The 19,491-nt window shown below is 41.3% G+C and overlaps 1 protein-coding gene across 2 annotated transcripts in view; it reads right to left on the reverse strand.

The window, feature by feature from the left end:
• HIVEP2 (HIVEP zinc finger 2) overlaps nt 1-19,491 on the reverse strand; it is a 206,667-nt gene that overhangs the window by 10,159 nt on the left and 177,017 nt on the right. For both annotated transcript variants that reach the window (XM_045499845.1, XM_045499846.1), the window contains exons 4-7: nt 14,901-14,945; nt 8,583-14,137; nt 7,443-7,597; nt 3,473-3,648 (exon numbers count right to left, since the gene is read on the reverse strand). In XM_045499845.1, the coding sequence (XP_045355801.1) occupies nt 3,473-3,648; nt 7,443-7,597; nt 8,583-13,754 (5,503 nt within the window). In that variant the 5' untranslated portion in view covers nt 13,755-14,137; nt 14,901-14,945. The remainder of the gene's footprint in view (nt 1-3,472; nt 3,649-7,442; nt 7,598-8,582; nt 14,138-14,900; nt 14,946-19,491) is intronic.

The raw sequence follows: 19,491 nt of genomic DNA on the forward strand, positions 1-19,491 counted from the left end.
AGATCCATACAAATAACTTAGCTAACTACTTATAGGGAACATTATACTCAGTGTTTAGCATCTATCTGTCTGGTATACGTTAGCAAACTTCACGACAGCAGTTTCTAAAGTTCTACAATATTCCCTATTTATCTTGAAACTCCCATTGTTTTAAGGAAAAAGAAAGGTTTTCTGTCAACCTTTGACCTAGGTTCTATGAAATTATATGTGTATCTCTATCTTTATCTTTATATCTATCTATCTATCTACCTATCTCAGTCCATGTCATGTATATAACTTACCCAAAGACACGCAGGAACCAGTTCAATTGTAAGCGCCATATTATTATCTGTGCCCTTTCATGATGCTGTAACAATGTACCAGTAAATGCTTTATTTTTAAGAATAGGCTTACTGAATCTAAGTGGAAACTCTTAGCCTGCGAAAATAGTTTGTTCCCTTGTAGAGTTGTTTAGCCTATCAGTAATGTGATATATGAGCCACAATTCTAGCCAGGACACTGTTGTTTATTATTTTACTTATATTACTTTATTTACTTAGTATTTTACTTATTGCTTATATACCTCTGAATTTTACATGCTATTTTGGTAACTCCAAACATAAAAATATTTCCAGGCCCCTACTGCTATTAATTCTCTAAAAATATTTTAAAGATCTCATACATATTTATATATTTATTTATTTTTGAGAGACAGAGACAGAGCGCGAATGGGGGAGGGGCAGAGAGAGAGGGAGACAGATTCTGAAGCAGGCTCCAGGCTGCGAGCTGTCACCACAGAGCCCAACACAGGGCTCAAACCCATGAATGGCGAGATCATGACCTGAGCCAAAATCGGACGCTTAACCGACTGAGCCACCCGGGCACACTGATCGCCAACATTTTTATAGACAGATCATCAAGAATTCCTAAATCTATAAATTAATGAATATATCTGAATATATATAATTTATATATATAATGAATATATAAATTAATGGAAATCACCTGTTTCTGCAAGGGTACATGTAATCTGTGTATGTGGCTGGGTGTTAGGTTGTCAAGATCATTTATTTAGATTTGATATGTGTTTCTCCTCTATTTTTCTCTCTTTTCTCCACTTCAATAGGCAGTCAGGCTTTGGGCTCTCATCTTCAGGGTAGGTTTGGAGTTATATGATGGGAAAAGATAGGATAAAATAGGCAGAGAGGGAAAGATTAGGACCTGAGGTCCTAGGGTGGGGAAAAACACATATTTTGGAACAATGCTGGGAGGGTCTGACCATAGCAAAGCCCCTCAGGTGTAAGGTCCCTCTTAAGAATGTAACAGACACCACCTACTCTCCTTCAGGTTGCCCTCAGGGATTTGACAAAAGTTTTAAGTAGACCATAAAACGATGACCCACAAGGAATGGTATGGCCAGAGACCACCCCTCATACAATGGAAAGGAGCCAATCAGGAATGGACAACCCAGCACCTAGAGTTATCCAGCCGACAACCCCAACAACCGTAAAACCTGAGAAGGAACAAGGGGGAAGGGAAGGAGGGCCTGAACAGAACCTTTTATAAACTAGGACCCTTGCCTATTGTCATGCGCATTCGCTTTTGAATGCCCCCTCTCTGCAAAGAGAGCTTTCATGCTATTACTTTCTGATCACCTATATAAACTTTTGCCTGCTGCTCATTTTATTCTGTGTCTACCTCTTCATTCTTCAAACAGGCGAGACAAAGAACCCTGGATATTGTGGTAAAAAGCATCCTGCAACGGTTAGAAATCTGGCTCTGAAACAACTCCACTCTGGCTTTGGTTGACCTAAGTCTTGAGCTTCCGAAGGGATCCTAGCAAGGAGGGGGAAGGGACTGGCTAGGCAGGGCCCTTGAAGGAGTGGGCAGGCATGACTTCCATAGGTGCTGGTCCTCTGAGAGCACTGAGGGTCTGTGCTCACAGGGCTTGGGGTGGAACAACAGTTACTTCAACTGAAAATTCGAGGGGTTCCCCAGGATATTTTGCTCATTTTAAGATTCTGAGACATTTACACATTCTTGAAGGGTGACAAGGAAACTCCAATAATGACCAAGAATAAATGATTTCCTGCTAAAACTCCATGGCAATGATGCAGAGCCAAATTTAATTTGATTTTTAAAAACCTAGAAATGTGGTGTTACGTCACCCAGCGTCTCACACAGCCATTCCCGTCACCCAGCGTCTCACACAGCAAACTCCTGTACCCCGTGAAGATAAAGCAGTTGTAATGACTGGCGGATTTGCAGGTTATAGAACCAAAGTTTATATTTTCTTCTGTCCTAGGGAGTCTCTCAGTGAAGTTCTAAATAAAAGGCTAGATTGTACAAAGGAGGATGGTATTTAAAGGACCTTATGTTTATCTCTTTTGAAATGCAAATGAACACGCCCCCCTCCTTTATCTGCCTTCAAAGAAAGCATCCCTGTATTACAGATACCTTTTTAGTAAAGAAGAAACAGGTATGTTGGGAGTCTACACATTAATACTTCTGAGAAACCAACGAGACAATTTCGGATTTGGGCTATAGGAGAAAATTGGTACATATTTCCCTACCAAAGATTATCTTATTTGATTATTATTTTTCTTGACGGGGAGTGGAGCAGAGTAACTGGTATGCAAATTTAAAGTTAAAACATAGGAAATCATACGAGCTTAATGAGGGGGTAAAAATCCATGATAGCTAAAGTACTTCTGCAGCAAGCAGTAAGACGTACTTCTCCAAGAGTCAAACCCCCTCTAATTCGCTACTTCTGTAATCTGAGAACACTGGGATCAAGAACGTTTCCTTGATTTTATAAAATGAAGAAACCATAATCAAAACAACCTTCTTGTATATTTTCATATAAACCTACCTGTAAAAAAAAAAACAAAACAGATTTCTCTTTTAAAAGAAAGAATATCATTTTAAGGCAAGTCTTGATATTATGAAATTCACAGTTGTGGCCTGAGAGTAAGAACTTGTCTCTGTGCTGATAAATACACGGAACACAAGCTATCAAATTTCTATGCATAATTAATGCAACTGTGGATGGAGGGGCCCACCTGGGAGTCTGTGGGTCTCTACATTATTCATAATCTTGAAACTGACCATGGGCACATGTTTTCTTCCCAGCTGCTGCCTTGCTTTTCTAATGCCACTGCATGGATTGTCTCCCTGTGGTATTTCAATACTGGTGCAAAGATTATCTAGACCGCACAACATTTCTAACATGAAGTAATAGCAGTAACAATCCGGGCAATTCTTAGCCACTTCCTTCGGAAACAACTTGCCTGGCACTAAGTCTACAGCTCTTACTCAAGTCATAAAAGAAGCCTTGCTGTTTCATGTGTATCCTTTGATTACTTACATAAGGGAGAAAATACATTTCACTCACAAAACCATCTTACTGTCAATAACAGTTATAAAATGGTATTTAGAATCCAAAGAAACCATAAGAAAAGTATGTCCCCGTCTAAAAAGATGATAATTGTACCTTTCGTTTTGAAAGCAAAGTTACATAACTTGCATACATATGGCCGGACATCAGTGTGAGTGCGGATATGCTTTTTGAGCATGCTTGGCTTCTTACAGCGAATCCCACATTCTTCACAAATGTACTTTCCACGTCCACGTCCTCTGACATATACATAATCTTCATTTGACTTATACCTGTTTAGAAAAAGGGAATGCAGTGTGTTTTCAAATACTTTAGTAGTTTATGTATCAAACCAGAAGCAAATCTTTTGAGAGGCAAATTATTATGAGGGTCTTTTACAAACAATTATTCAACCCTACTTCTATGAAACCCGAGAAGTTTACGCAGTAAATTCCTGAAAGAACCAGATGACACATTTGGCACTGTAAGCAAAATGTAATTTTCTACATGGTGTTCAAAATGGAATGGGTCCCCCTATTAAGATATGTGGACTTGGGATATAGATGTTCAATTCCAATGGACTTCCATAAGCCTCAGAGAGTTTCAGAGTTGTGCCTTACTACTTTTGGATTCTAGTACAGCCTCCACACAAGAAATATCCAAAAAGTTATACCAACATATTCAAATCATCATATATCATCCGTTAACATTACATCGTCTAAGACGTGCAAGCAGAACAGACACACACACACACATGCCTGTAAATATGCTAAAATAAGTAAAACCGATAATAGAATTCTTCATTGCAAGTTTTTGCTCTATTTTTACAATCCTGGCATGAGAGTGCCTCCCAAATTTCTAGCTTACACGGGCTGAGCTGAGCTCACCAACTGTTGTCTACAGATTTGATCCGCTGTTTCCCAAGGACCATGAATTTGCACTAAAGTGGAGTCCAAATTTCAAGTAGCTTCTGGTAGGTACTGTTATGTTACATAATAAAAACTAGAGATTCTATTTTTCAACCAAATTTGCATTTGTTTGCAGAAGAATTTAATAGAGAGGTTTGAAAGGATGTCTGAGGTCAGCTAGTTTAGTCAAATCAATTAGATGAACAAAATCTTAGGTATTCACTGTGATAATCCATGGAAGAAACCTACCCAGGGCTCAACTATCATATTTTGTTCAGACTACAATGAAACGGGATCAATCATAGAGTACAGTAACATTCTACTGAATAATTCAGTGAATATCATTATCTTTTAAATCAAAGCGAGGCTAGAATTATGGGTCTAATGTCATTCTTGGAAAGATATTCTTTTCAAGGGGCTCATTTTATAATTCCAAAATGTAAACTGACATATAAAATGCCCTAATTCACTGTGGATTTACTTAAAGGCACTAGATTTATAGGGTCTTTTGTTTGTTTGTTTGTTTGTTTGTTTGTTTTTACATTCTAGGAGTATTGCACACTTCTGTATTTTTCAGAAATGAAAATTCAACTTCATTCATCCAATCCAGTGAAGGATTTTTAAGAGAGAAAATCCACCCAGATATTTAAATACTAACTCTTTTATGGATGCTGTTCAGTGTTAACATTATTTACTTTTTGGTCACTACTAATCCAGGTGGGAATTAAGTAGTATCAAAAATATGAATAGTCAATTCTGTATGTTTTTCATTAAATCTTTCCCTGTCACAAGGAACTTCCCACCTCAACTTGTTCTTCAAAACTTTCTTGAACTTTAAGTTTCATTTTACATTGTCTTCTGTAACAAAGTAGAAAAGATGCAAAAGATCTTTCACCGTTTAATTTCACTATTCTCTGTCCCTAAATAGATAAAATTACCAAAGAAATACAGAATAAAACAAATAAATTTTATAGAAAGCTAGTTTTCTTCACAGAAGGATACCTTAAGCTTAGTGTAGCCCATCATCATGGTTGATGGGAAATGCATTTTATCTTCAAGTAATATAATGTTATTTTATTTTTTTAAATAAGCTTCACATCCAGTGCAGAGGCCAAGATGAGGGCCTGAACTCACCACCCTGAGATCAAGACCTGAGCTGAGATCAAGAGTCGGACGCTTAACTGGCTGAGCCACCCAGGGGCCTTTATCATTTTATTTTTAATGTCTTAGCTGACCAAACCTGTAAACAGTCAAATTCAGTACAAAATGAAACTATATATTTGAAAAATCTGTAAAAATAAAATATCTACCATGCAACAGGTCTACAGACCTTAGATTCTACTTAATACAAGAATTAGCGTATTTTGAAAAAACCCCAAAAGGTATGTTTAAACCTAGGAATTGGGTAATATAAAGAACATATACACTTAAAGATGTGGTCAGTTATACTTCTTTTTTCAAGTTATCACTTTGCAATCACCAAACTAAGAGGCAGTAATACACTGCTTGGAATGAACACCTGGTCACCACCAGGCAGAAGTCGGGTCACAGATTAAGAAATGACTGGGATGTAGCCCATACCACAGGGAAATGAAAGGGGGAAGAAATGATATATGGGCACCGTCCTTGTGGATCATCAAACCACAGCAATAATATGTTCATATACGCTCTTTCACTTGTGTCCTTCAGTAGTAGAGATGGGTTCCCCAAAGCAAATATAAAGTATAAAGTGTCGCTCATCTAGTACAAGTGCACTACTAGGAAGACTACTGAGTATGAGGGTGTGGATTCATTCACAAGGACATCTCAGTTTCTGAGGAAAGATAACATCTGTTTTGTTTTCATTTGTGTTAAAAGATGAGGGATGTCAAAAAAATATCAAGACCAACTTTAAGACTCCATACAATTGTGGATTTAGTGGTGAAAATACTTGACATCCAAAGGGGCCGAAACCAAGAGGAAAACAATTTTAATAATTCATCTCCAAACTGGTAAATCTATGTGGGAAATAGATATTTCATATCACTAAACAGTCAACATTTTATAATTAAATAGATAACATTATTCGGTCTTCCAACTATAACTGGAACAAATTTGTGCTCATGGAAACATGTAAATTACAGATCTATTGCAGAGATAAGGCTAGTTACAACATAATCACCCTAATGTGATTAGTATGCTTTAAAGTTTTTAAATTTTAATAGCGTAAGTCTGAGATTTTTCTCCCATGTGACCGAGGAGCCTGATACAATACAATTCTAATGAAATCTAAAACTAGACATTACACATATGAGTAATTTTTCTTTACTGTACAGATATCAAAGTCATTGAGCCTTATTACTTGTATTTCTACAACTCAGGATTCAACACTTTAAAGAAATTCCCAGGGGCACCTGAGTGGCTCAGTCAGTTGAGCATCCCACTCTTGATTTCCGCTAAGGTCATGATCCTGCTATTGTGGGATCAAGCCCCGCATTGCTCCCCGTGCTGAGTGTGGAGGCTGCTTAATATTCTCTCTTCATCTCCTTCTGCCTTTTTCCCCTGTTCTCTCTCTCACACACACACACTCTATCTCTAAAATAAAATGAAAAGAAAAGGAAATTCCCAAAGAAAAAGAAACTGCCACAAATCAGAAGAGACAGAGAAAACATGACAACTCAATGCAATGTGGTACCCTGGCTTGGATCCTGGAACAGAAACAGGACACTAATGGAAATGATGAAATCCCAATAATATCTGGTAAAAGCAATTAAATGAACAATCAAATTAACTAGTTCCTAGGATTATACATGAGTGTGCAAGATTGCATTTGTGTTAGCACAGAATAAAAATATCCATTAATAATACCAAAATGCCCACGAGAATAATATTAAAGCATGAACAAACTTGACGACATCATGAGGCCACAAATATAGTCAATTTCATACTGCATGAGAGGCGTGGAAATTTGAAGCAGAAGTTCAAACCATATATAACGGGGACATTTTCATTGAAAGTAAGCGTTGAAAGCAAGCGCATGAACTCATTATCTGTTGCCAGCCAGACTTCAGAAATGTGAATAGAGAAGGAATCCGCCTTATACCCAACCACAGTAGGTACTATTTTTTCCCGTGCATACATTCGTGACCATTTGCTCTGACTTATAACTGAATATTTTACACATGCACATATTTCCTTACCCTCCTTCAAAGATTTTAATTCGGATTGGCTCCGTTTGTTTGGATCCAATATCTTTATCTCCATGAATATCTCCCTTCCCTCTTTCCTTTAAGATATTTCCAACTAGTTTCCTTTCTAGTTTGCTGCCAAATAAAAAGGATGCATCAGGTTTCATCTGTAGGAAAAAAGAGAGAATCATTTCATACGCTTTCTCTAAGACACAGGAGCAGCCCACATACCCGCTCTCCTCTGACCTCTGAAAATTAGCCTAAATTCCATGTTAAAAGGCCATGGCCTGGCTACATAAAACAAGGGACACTAAGGATAAAATCAGAGAAATACAGTTTCTACAGAATTATTCAACATTTTGTTAGAAAAAAAAGAATATTCCTCTGTTGGCACTTAATCTATGCAACACTAATAAAAACAGAAAACATGTTCTATATTCTGAAGTAACAAAACACTATCAATTAAGGAACTATTTTCAAAAACTGAAGGGAAATGGTAACTGAATTAAGTAAAAACTATTTTTAAATCCTCTATTTGCTTCATTAATAATTTAGGAAAAATTCCAAAGTGCCCCTATTAGTATTTTTGCAATTTGACATGTAAGGTATTAATTGTTCATGTAGGAACAAACCAGATAATCACTTGGAAAAAATGAGTTTTGAGGGAAAAACAGAGACAATAAATTTTAGTAAAAAGTACTGTCACTGGAAATAAGCCCTCTGAAGTTTGCAAAGCTCAGTTCTGACACCCATCCACCTCCTTCCTGATCTTTCCACTCAGTGTCCATTCCTACATTCACAATGTTCTATGTCCTATGTCCACATTTCACAATCCCCTGAATCCTTCATATCAAAAGAGAATATGACCGGCTAGGTCACTAACACAGGCCAGAAGAGAGAAGAACCCAAAGGAATCAATTCCAGTGGTAGAATTCCATGGCAGCTGGCCGAAAGAGGGACTCCCCCAAAACATAGTGCACGCCTGGCCACTGGCTTTTTCTCTTACTGAGAAAGGGAGATCAGTGTCACAGAGGGTTCCCTCAGCTCTGACCTTCATTTCCCTTGTATGTTTTAGACCTTCTGTCCTTCACTATGTATTCTGCTCAGCAATCGAATCCACACTACGGTGCTTTTGGAAATGGTATTCATTACCTGAGCAAACTGCTTCCATGCACTTGATGATGTAAGCTTGCCAGTTCCAGGTCTGTGCATAGCAGCCAGAGTATAAATTTCTGCAGTGATTTTTTGCTTGGACCTCAGAAGAGCCAGAGTGGTCTTGGTGTTCAATCCTGATGGGTTTGGGTTACAGGAACTAATGCACCATGAAGCATAAACTGAGGATTTGAAGGTGGCCTGTTGTACGTAATTGGGTTTTGTATAATTCAAGAAGCACCAACTCACAGTAGTTGTTGTCCGCAGACTGGGGAACTGAAGAATCTGCTGGAAATCTGCCACGTCCGTGAAAAGAAGAGTTGAGTTTGCCATCTTCCTGCTTGGGCCAGAGGCCATGTGCACCAGCATGCCGACAGGCAGCTTCTGGCCCCTTCCGTGCTCTTCAAGCTGACCGTCTCCGGGGGGCAATGAGGAACCCTGTGGGCTCATGCTCATATCAGATGCCGTCTCATCAATATCTAATTCATCTGAGGACTCTCTGCTTTCAGAAGGCCCGCTGGACTTCTGGCCTAGAGGAGGTGCCCTGGAGTTGGGCGGGAACGGCTCCCTCATGGACAGGCTGGCAGACGGATGGTCTTGAGATGAGGAAGGGGGCAGTGAAGAGAAGGAAGATGACCCTGACTGCAAGCCATCCTTTGGCTCAGAAGCACAACCTTGTCGAACCAGCTGGGGTTTCTGTGGGCGGGACAGATCCTTCTTGATGTCTGAGCTGGTTAGCTCCACAGCACTGAGCTCCTCAACAATCTGTCCATACATCTTTTCTTCCTTGACCCTTTTCTGCTGCTTCGTTTCCATGAAGAGCTCCAAGCTGCTGGCTGGAGAAAGCATCCGCTTGCTACCCCCCAGGGTGGCCACGCTGTCTGAGGTGGAAGGTAAACATAAGGGGATTGAGGATTCTAAGCCAAGGGGTAAGGTCTGAGGTACTTTCCAAATGGGGTATTTTTCTAAGCCTGCGTGCTGCCCCAACACCTGGGCAATGTTGAATCCGATCCCTTGCATGGCCGCGTTGGTCACCAGTGTTCTTTGGGTAGTATTCTCGTCCACTTTGCATATGACAATTGCAGGACTGTTCTGCCCAAGTATCTGAGAAATGCTCGTGTACATGACACTCCCGTAGGACGGGACATGGGTCTGGATCCTGACAGGAACCACTGTTCCCGGTAAGGACTGTAAAGGCCCAGCGTTTGCGGAGGCAAAATCTTCTTGAAGAACCTGTTCAGAGGGAGTATCAGGTGACTTGGTGCTCTGGTCTGACGGGAACTTCGGAAGAATGTTCTTTGAGTGTAGCCCTGATGTTCCTGAATAACACGGGTAGGTTTGCTCTTTCGGGTGTGCGTGCTCAGCAGATTTCTTTCCAATGTGCTCTGCAGCATGCTCTAAGGGACAGCTCGGATGGATTTCTGCCTGGAAAGAAGGCTTGCCGTAGCTCTTCTGAGGGTGTTGCACAAGGGGATGTGGGAAATGTGCCTGCCACCAGGGAGGCTGCTGAGCTGGTAAATGAACCATACAGACGGTAGGATACTGAAACTGAAACAAGGCATTCTGGATTGGAGAAAACGGAATAGTCTCTTGATGTGGAAATAAATGTGGCTGTTCAGACAAGTGCTTGCTTGCAATATAGGATGTCGGTTGTATCAGGGGATTTCTCAGGGATTCCTGGCTGTCCATGTGCATGATCTGTTGCTGGGCCAGGTGGAGCGGACCTGAGCTCAGCTGGGCACAAGGCCCCACAATCTGCTTCCCAGGGTCCTCTGCCTGGAGGGGAGGCAGCACGGAGGTGGGGGCAGGGTGCCACGCGGCCCTCAGGCCCGCGTGCAGGTGCTCCATGTGCTCCTGCTTGACACCCAGATCCGCACCAGCCTCCCCCTGGGCGATCTCCGGAGAGCCACTGAAGGAAGCCTGCCGCACCAGAAAGCATTTCTTCCTCTCCCGCGATGGGGATAACGTGGCGGCCGACGCCCCCCCTGCCGCCGGAGCGTGGGACAGATTCCCGTAATCAAATGATTTGCTCCGGATTTCCGGAACTTCCGTTGGGTGAGGGCAAGGCATCTGCTCGGACGAGCAGCGCCGCATCTCTTTTTGGTGGTGGTGGCCCGGGACGGACAAGGAGTACGACCCAGCAGGGACGGTCAGAAACTCTGAATGCTTCCCAAACTCATCTGGCTTAGGAGGTGCGGGGAGCTTAATGGCATCCTCTCTTTCGAAAGACATTGAAAAACTGGAGCTGTGGGACAAGTTGCTTTCCTGACTGGGGCTGCGCGAGAGGCCCGTGCCTGTGGATTCAAAGCTGGATTCCCCTGAAGAGTGCTCCATGTCTGCAAGTCGCAAACGCTTCTTTTTGGGTGGCAACTTCTCAGCTGGGAGCTGGGACAGGGTCTCGCTTCTCTGGGGCCACTGAAATTCCTCCACGGGCTTTTCCGGCTCTTTACTCTGGGCGTCTTTCTCCTTCTCTGGTTTATCAGGCTCCTCCGTCACTCGAATCTCAGGAACCTGAATGTTGTGCTGGCGAACCAGCCTGGGCTGCGCGTGGTAGGGCTGCTGCTGGGCCTGCTGGGAAGGGGACGGCTTCCCCCCGCTGTCAGCACCGTCCGCAGGTGGAGCCCACTCTGGACTCACCGGGGCTTCTGAAACCTCGCTGTCACAGGTCTCGGAAGGCGAAGAGGCCTTGTCCTGTGCGCTAGCCATCAGTTCAGCTGACTCAGACCTTTCAAATGAATTGGGGCGGCTCAGCGAGTTTGTGTGCTGAATAACAGAAATCACATTTCCAGGAGGTTTCCTGCCCGCCAGGTCTGAAATCTTATCTGCGTCGGTGGCTGAGGGCGACTCCTCGGACCCAAGAGATGGACTTCCAGATTGGAGTTGGGGTCGACACGGGTCAAAGCGCTCCGAGTGACCATGGGAAGGGTTCTCATGTCCCGCCATGACAAATCCACCTCTTAGGCCTTCCTGCATCGGCAGTTTGGGGTCATAATCCGAAGTCATTATGGCCATGGGAGTGCTCATGATGCTGCTGCAGATCATGGGGGTGTCCTCCTCATCTCCCACGCTCTTCTCTTTCCGGCGTTTTCTATTTTCACAAGTAGTTCCAAACATGGTTGGCACTCCCTGCAATGGCACCGAGGGATCCATGAAATACTCACCCCCGTGTTTTAAAGAGCTTAAGCAGGAAATGTCCCTGTAGCTTGGCTTTGGTGTTTCAGAGTCTTCCCACTTCTTGTAGGGTTTCCGGCAGACATCGTAGTCATACCCCATGCGGTCCCCAGAAATCAATTTCTTTTCCTTCAAGGATAAGCCTGTGACACTCTTGGACATCCTGCCATGGTGTTCTGCCTCCATGTGCCCCTCCTGTACTGAGGGCAGCTCAAATGCAGCCTGTCTCCTTAACATGCGCTGAGGGGGTATCCCCACCGTCCCCGGATAGAACACATCATCGGAGCCGCTCATCCTTTCATCAAATGAGTGACTTCCTCTCAAAGAAGGAGGAATGCTAAGATTAGTTGCTGAAGAAGTTGGCATCGAGTTGCTTCTAATAAGGGGTGAAGAGTCCACAGGAGCTTCTAAGAGAATTGGGCTGCTGCCTTGGAAGTTTGCAGGAAAAAGCTTTCCTTCATTCCTAACGGATGACGGAATAGTCTGGGATTGTCTGGATTCACTGTTGAATTTCGTGGATTTCAGCATGCTTGCTTGACTGGGGTCGATCTCTCCCTTGCTTGGGATCAGCTGTGATGCAGGATCTTCAAACATCTTGACATCTAACCTGGTGTTTACGTGAGGTAATGATTCCATCATGCCCTTCCTCCCCATTGTGGCACGCTCCTGACTTGCGGTCGTAACACTGAGTGTATTTCTGGGACTAAGCCGACAGTATTTTCCAAAGATGATTTCTTCATAAGACTTTGCATTTGTGTTTGGAGGGCTTATTTGCTGCTCCGCACTTTCTGAGCGAGAGAAGTAACCGGAGTCAGTGCTTCCTTTACTGTGCGGGCTCAGAAGGTTGAGAGATGGCTCAGAATCTTGTCCTTTTTTCTCTGACAGTCTTAGTGCAAGTTTCTGTTTAACTGTGTGAGAATCATCAGGCTTAGTATTTAGCGACGGATTCGGTAGCATATCAGAGCCTATATACTGAGAGCTTTCGTTAGGTAAAGGGATCCCACTTTTGGGGATAATCAAAATCGGCACTTTCATCGGACCTCCCAGTGATTCTTCCAGTGACCCATGATAGCCACCTCGGCTGGCAATATCCAACGGGATTGGTGGGCCGGGACTCATTTTCTCAGAAGCCTCAACAAATAAAGAGCTCTCCTCGTCCGTGTCTGTACTCTGCTCACCGTCTGAATGTATTTCTGCTTCTACGTCAATAAAACCAGCCTCTAGGTCCAATTTAGATACAGCTGACTCTGTGAAAGGGACTAATCCTGCCTTAATTGCATGGGCATGTGACTTCCTGTGCTTATACAAATTGCTCTTTGTCTTGAAAGAGAAACCACAAGGTATACATGGATATGGCCGCTCCCCAGTATGGGACCTGATGTGTTTTTTCAGTACGCTTGGTTTGGCACACGCCCTGCTGCAGTAGGGGCAAATGTATTTGCCGGGCTTTTTGGGTTTGTGCTCTTTCTTGTGAGCATCTTCGGACTGTTCGATACTTTTCTGAGAGTATTGGCTATAAGCAGGGTTCAGGCTTGAAATCTTTTTTCTGGGGTAACCACCACTGTGGCCATGTATAGGAAAAGAAAATAAGTCCTCGGAGGCAACGGACGGCAAAGGGCCAGGGAAAAGCCACGGAGGGCCTTCGAGGCTCTGATGTGGCTTGCTGCTGTGCATGACCCCCTGTGGCAATGAGTGCTGAGGGAAAGAGAGTGAATGTTGGCATGAGTAAGGGCTCGGACGAGGCGGTGGGTATTGCTTCTCTGTGACATGCTGTGCCACGTCGCTAGGTGAGGCCAGTTTCCCAGAACCAAAGAGTTGTGCGGACGCTGTGTCTCCGATTTGCTCAGGATCTATTTGTGGTTGCCGCTGTCCTTCTTGACTGCCAAAAGTGCTCATCTTAATAACAGCTGATTGTTCCTGTCTCCATCTACCTGATGCTGTATCAGTTTCTCCAGACCTTGAGGTAGCTTTTTGTCCTAGAGCTGTGTCCCCAGTGTCCATTTTGTTACAAGGTCTTAAGTGCTAGTTCACTTGAAAGCCATGCAGACTCATGGAGTGTCTTCAAAGCTGTGCTTTTCAAAGCTTGTTAGCTTCCATGGTCCAGGGTGTCTGCAAACTGGCCCAGTGCTCCTTCTCTTTGGAACCTGCCACACCCACCCCGTAGTCTTATGAGCATGAGATGGTAATGGCCTTGGACCAGGGCTATAACACAGTTCTCTCCATTGTAGAAATGTCCATCCAAAAGCTAAGTGCAAATCTGTGAAGATTTCTTATGGCATTTGAAGATTTTCAACTAGCATGAAATTGGGATGAATAGTCTGGGAGCAGTTTTGCCCATCAACTAGAGCAAAGTTCAATTGCCAGTTTCACTAAGATAAAACGATCTGAAAGAAAAAGAAACACAAAGAGATTGTCATAACAGTTATCAAGTTAGAAACCAAAACCAATCCTAAATAGCCAGCCTGACCCTGGATAAATTGAAAATGATTTTTTTATGCTCCAAGGATACTTTTAATAGCTGTTACATTAGTTCCACAATTAAAGGATATTAATGTCAAACATGGCATTAAGTCATAAGCTAGATTTCTTCAATGCTCTAATTTTGGTCATCCTTTTAAATACTCCTTAATTTTGGTTAGAAAAGTATTTAAAAGAAAGCTTTTGATAGATATTATTTATAAAATCATAAAATTTTTAAAAGCCTTCATTAAAAGAAATTTAGAGCTATTTCCGACCAAGTTGTATGACGTGCCTGCTTAAGTGTACTACAGATTTCTCTATATGGACATATTTTATAGACAAACATATATATATAGGTATAAATATATTTTATATGCAAAATAAAACATACATATAAAATATATGTAAATATTAAATATATTTTTAAATATTATATTAAATATATTATATATATTTAATATTTAAATATAGAATATATTTTACATACATCCATATTTATATTAACATACAATACAGATATATTTTAAAGCAATGATTAGGAGAGCTAGACTAAAGCCATAAGAATCAAAGATTGTCCCAGAACTTTGGCAAAGGTGGTAAAGTGAATCCAAATAAACTATTATAAAGCCTTCATAATATAAAAAACAAAACATATTTTTTTGGACAGTTTAAAAATGTAATGACTACCTGAATGGTTTAGCATTCTCATGGACATGATTGTCTTGATGCTTCCTGGGTAGAAAATAAAGGCAGTTAGGAAAAACTGTTTCATTAAACCACAACACAGCTGTACATAGATGTCAAATTAAAGTTCATATATATAGAGCTCACAATGTTATGTACCCTAAGAGAAGATTAATAAGTGACTGCTTTGAATACACTACACTACAGCAGTAATGTGTCCAAAAACAGAAAAAATTATAAAAGCTTTAGAGTAATATTTTCTAATATATAAGATTATTATATCAAAACATCATTTTTTTGACACAATTAGCCTGGTTCTGATCCCTTAGATATTAAAAAGTTGAGAATAGTAGGGTTTTTTATTGAACCTATAGGTTTGCACATTTAAATTTACATCACAACAAATAAAGGAGTCCTCCGGATGGCTGTGAATAGCGCAGGGAAACTTGACAACTTGGAAACAATTAGATCTTAACTGAATACTCATCTTCCATAAGCAAATGGCCAGAGGATTCTGAGTACTTCAGTGCTCAACTGTGTCACCTATGATGAAAGTTGAGATGTTTCCTTGAGAGGTAACATGAAGGTGCTTATCAAAGTAAGAAAGCACATACCCTTTGGCCCGGAAATTCCATTGCTGCAAATTTATCGTTACGGATGTACCTGCACAAGTGCACAAAGATATGTGTACAAGGACTGCTTAAGTAAGCTATGACTCCATCATAAAACTCAGCCATTTAAAAAGATAAAGCACAGCAGTACGTGCTGATATAGGAACTCATCCAGAAGATAGTAATATTGGATGCTGAAAAGCAAAAAACAAAAAACAAAACCCCACCCCCCCCCACCAAAAACCAAAAAAAACTCATTGCATTTAATAATCCCATGTGTGTAAAAGAGAAACAGGTGATAAACAGAGCATTTCTGCAGGGATGCCGAACAGCTTTTAACTCTAGTTAAATTAAATTGCAGAAGTAGAATCAGGGAGTCAAAAGAAGGGGCAGGAAAGAAATTTCTACTTTTCACCGTATGACTTTTGGTGATTTTCTTTCTGTACCGGTCTAACTTCTATGTCCAATTTGCCCCCTAAGACAGACTGCTGCTGTGATGGTGGTGATGGCAGGTGCACTTAGGAAAGGGAAAGAACATGGCAATTCCCGCGGGAATGAAAAGACTTTTGGGTGAGAAATCAGCAGCCCCCATATATTTGTAGCAAGACATCAAAAGTTCCTTCTGCTAAGAGCCACAAATTTATAATGCAGTAGCTGAAAAAACTAAACAACAAGCATTAACTTCGGTTTGCTGGCAAATTTTACTATTGGATTGGATTTTCCCCGCACAGTGATCTTCCTATGCATCCCTTTATAGGTAATAAGAAAAAAACCGAGGGGCGCCTGAGTGGCTCAGTCGGTTAAGCATCCAACTTCGACTCTGGTCATGATCTCCAGGTTCATGAGTTAGAGCTTGGTGCTGACAGCTGAGAGCCTGGAATCCACTTCAGATTCTGTGTCTCCCTCTCTGTCTGCCCCTGCCCTGCTCGCACTCTCTCTCTTTCTCTCTCTCAAAGAAAGATAATAAACATTATGAAAAAAATTAAAAAAAAAAAAAACAGAAAAAAACTGAGGGGCGCCTGGGTGGCTCAGTTAAGGGTCTGACTCTTAATTTCGGCTCAGGTCATGGTCTCATGGTTTGTGAGATGAAACTGCCATGTAGGGACTTCCTGCTGTCACCTGAGCCTGTTTGAGATTCTATCTCTCTCCCTCTCTCCCTGCCCCTCCCCCACTCAGGCACGTGCTCACTGTCTCAAAATATATAAATAAACTTAAAAAAAAAAAAAGACAAAAGCTGAATGAGAAGTGAGGCCCTTATAATACTGTAATGCAAACTAACTTTGGTCAGTTACAGCAAGCATGCTAACAAGAAGAATGTGCAGTGTCAAACCCAAATTGACTGAATTTTTGTTTAATTAACTAAATATTTAAGGTTCATGTAGACACAACTGCTGTCAGACTTGTAAAGGTGAATAGCACCCTCTAAAATGGGAGTAAAGTGTATTTTCAATTCAAGACAGGAATATTTTGCATCTTTCCTTAACTAGGAGTCAGAGCTTGAACTGAATATTTTTTTCTTTTTTTTTAAATCTTTTTTTAAAAGAGAGAGAGAGAGAGAGCACGCGTGCACACAAGTGGGGGAGGGGCAGAGAGACAGGGAGACAGAATCTGAAGCAGGAACCAGGGTCCAAGCTGTCAGCACAGAGCCTGATGCGGGGCTCGAACCCACAAACCATGAGATCATGACCTGAGCCAAAGTGGACGCTTAACCGACTGAGCCCCCCAGGAGTCCCTGAACTGAATAATTTCTAAGTTGTTTTTCATATTTTGCCACGGTGTTGACCTGTGATTGCAGATCCATTGTTAGGAATAACAATGATGATGCTTGTTGTTTATTGTGTACTTACTATATTGTGCCTGGTACATAGCTTCATATATGTTAACTAATTTGATCTTCATGACTACCCTTTGCAGTCACCTGTTTTTTACACCTGTTTTACAGTAGAGTATGATCCTAAGGGAGGTTGATGGTTCAGAACCAGAATGAAACCCAGCTTTGGCTCACCCCCAAGCCTATAAGGTCTCACTTCTCCCATCCACTTCTGTCAGTCAGTTTATCATAACTTAAAATACTGCATCTTCAACAATACTTTCTCCTAAATATTGTCACTTGACTTCAATATTTCCCATGCTTAAAATTTTCATGGTCCTGGGAGAATATATGAGTTCTGCATGGCTGGAGTATAGAAAGTGGCCTCAAAAATGCCACTTCCTTGGGGCGCCTGGGTGGCTCAGTCGGTTGAGCTTCTGACTTCGGCTCAGGTCATGATCTTGTGGTCTGTGAGTTCAAACCCCGCGTCAGGCTCTGTGCTGACAGCTCAGAGCCTGGAGCCTGCTTCAGATTCTGTGTCTCCCTCTCTCTCTGCCCATCTCCCATTCATGCTCTGTCTCTCCGTCTCAGAAATAAATAAACATTAAAAAAAATTCTTTTTAAATGCCACTTCCTAGAAATCACACAAATCCATAATTTAAATAAGGTACACAATCTTATATTAAAGTATTAACATAAGTACTTATATTAAAGTATTAAGAACAGTATTGTAAGGACAACTCCTTGTTAGAACATGATAAACTATCATGACAAACAATTGTTTTATTTTGTTCCTTAGAAAGCATTACATTTTAAGAAAGTAAGAACCTGACAAGTGAAAATGAGCCCTATGTTCACTTCCCATTCATTGGTTTACACAGAATATATAATTTTGCTTAAACCACAAACTTTAAGTTAAATAATTACATAAAATTTTGTGAAAAACAAGACTGGAATAATATATTTAGTAATTAAATAGATTATAATGTTTTCATTTAGCAATGAGGTAATATGTTTGTAAATCAGGCAGATTTAATTTCTGCGGTTTATAATAATAAATTATAACCATTACACCCTAAACAACATATGTACAATTCTTATTCACTACAAACATATCCTTAAAAAAAGAGATGCACCAAACTAGATTCTTACAAAGGCAGTAACATTTTGCTGTTAAAGAACGGACCAGAAGAGAGGTGCCTGGGTGGCTCAGTCGGTTAAGCGTCCGACTCCAGCTCAGGTCATGATCTCGTGGTTCGTGGGTTCAAGCCCCACGCCAGTCTCTGTGCTGACAGTTCAGAGCCTGGAGCCTGATTCAGATTCTGTGTCTCCCTCTCTCTGCCCCTCCCCCACTCATGCTCTCTCTCTCTCTCTCTCTCTCAAAAATGAATAAATATTAAAAAAAATTTTTTTTTAAAAAAGAATGGACCAAAAGATGAAGAAAAGTTACATACGTGACATTTAAAAGCTGATATTTAATGGCCAGAACAAAAATCATCTAGGACATTTAGTTAACTGTGGGATTTAAATTTCAGAAAAAGAGCCTAATCAGAAAAAGGCAAATCTACTGTTTTATTTAAAAATTCAATTTTGGGGCGCCTGGGTGGCGCAGTCGGTTAAGCGTCCGACTTCAGCCAGGTCACGATCTCGCGGTCCATGAGTTCGAGCCCCGCATCGGGCTCTGGGCTGATGGCTCAGAGCCTGGAGCCTGTTTCCGATTCTGTGTCTCCCTCTCTCTTTGCCCCTCCCCCGTTCATGCTCTGTCTCTCTCTGTCCCAAAAATGAATAAACGTTGAAAAAAAAAAAAAATTTAAAAAAAAAAAAATAAATAAATAAAATAAAATAAAAATTCAATTTTGCTGATATTCACATAGGATCATCTTATATTCTAATAGCATTTATTATCTGGACAATTTTTTAAATTCAAAACTTTGATCCCAGTAAAAAAATACATTGACTCAGTTATGCAAATAGCTTCTGTCAGGAAAACTTCTTTTTAAACTTCTAAGACAAGCCTACCTAAGCTGTCCTACCATTTTATCATGAAACTGGCTGATGGCTTGAGCCACGCTTTCTCCTCCTGGTCATACAGGAAAAGCTCCTCTGTCTGTGTCTGAGCTAGAAGTCCCAGGATCCCAGTACTGTGGATCGATCCCTCTGGTCTCCCTCTGGT

Source organism: Leopardus geoffroyi, chromosome B2 (assembly GCF_018350155.1).
Source record: "Leopardus geoffroyi isolate Oge1 chromosome B2, O.geoffroyi_Oge1_pat1.0, whole genome shotgun sequence".
NCBI lineage: Eukaryota > Metazoa > Chordata > Mammalia > Carnivora > Felidae > Leopardus > Leopardus geoffroyi.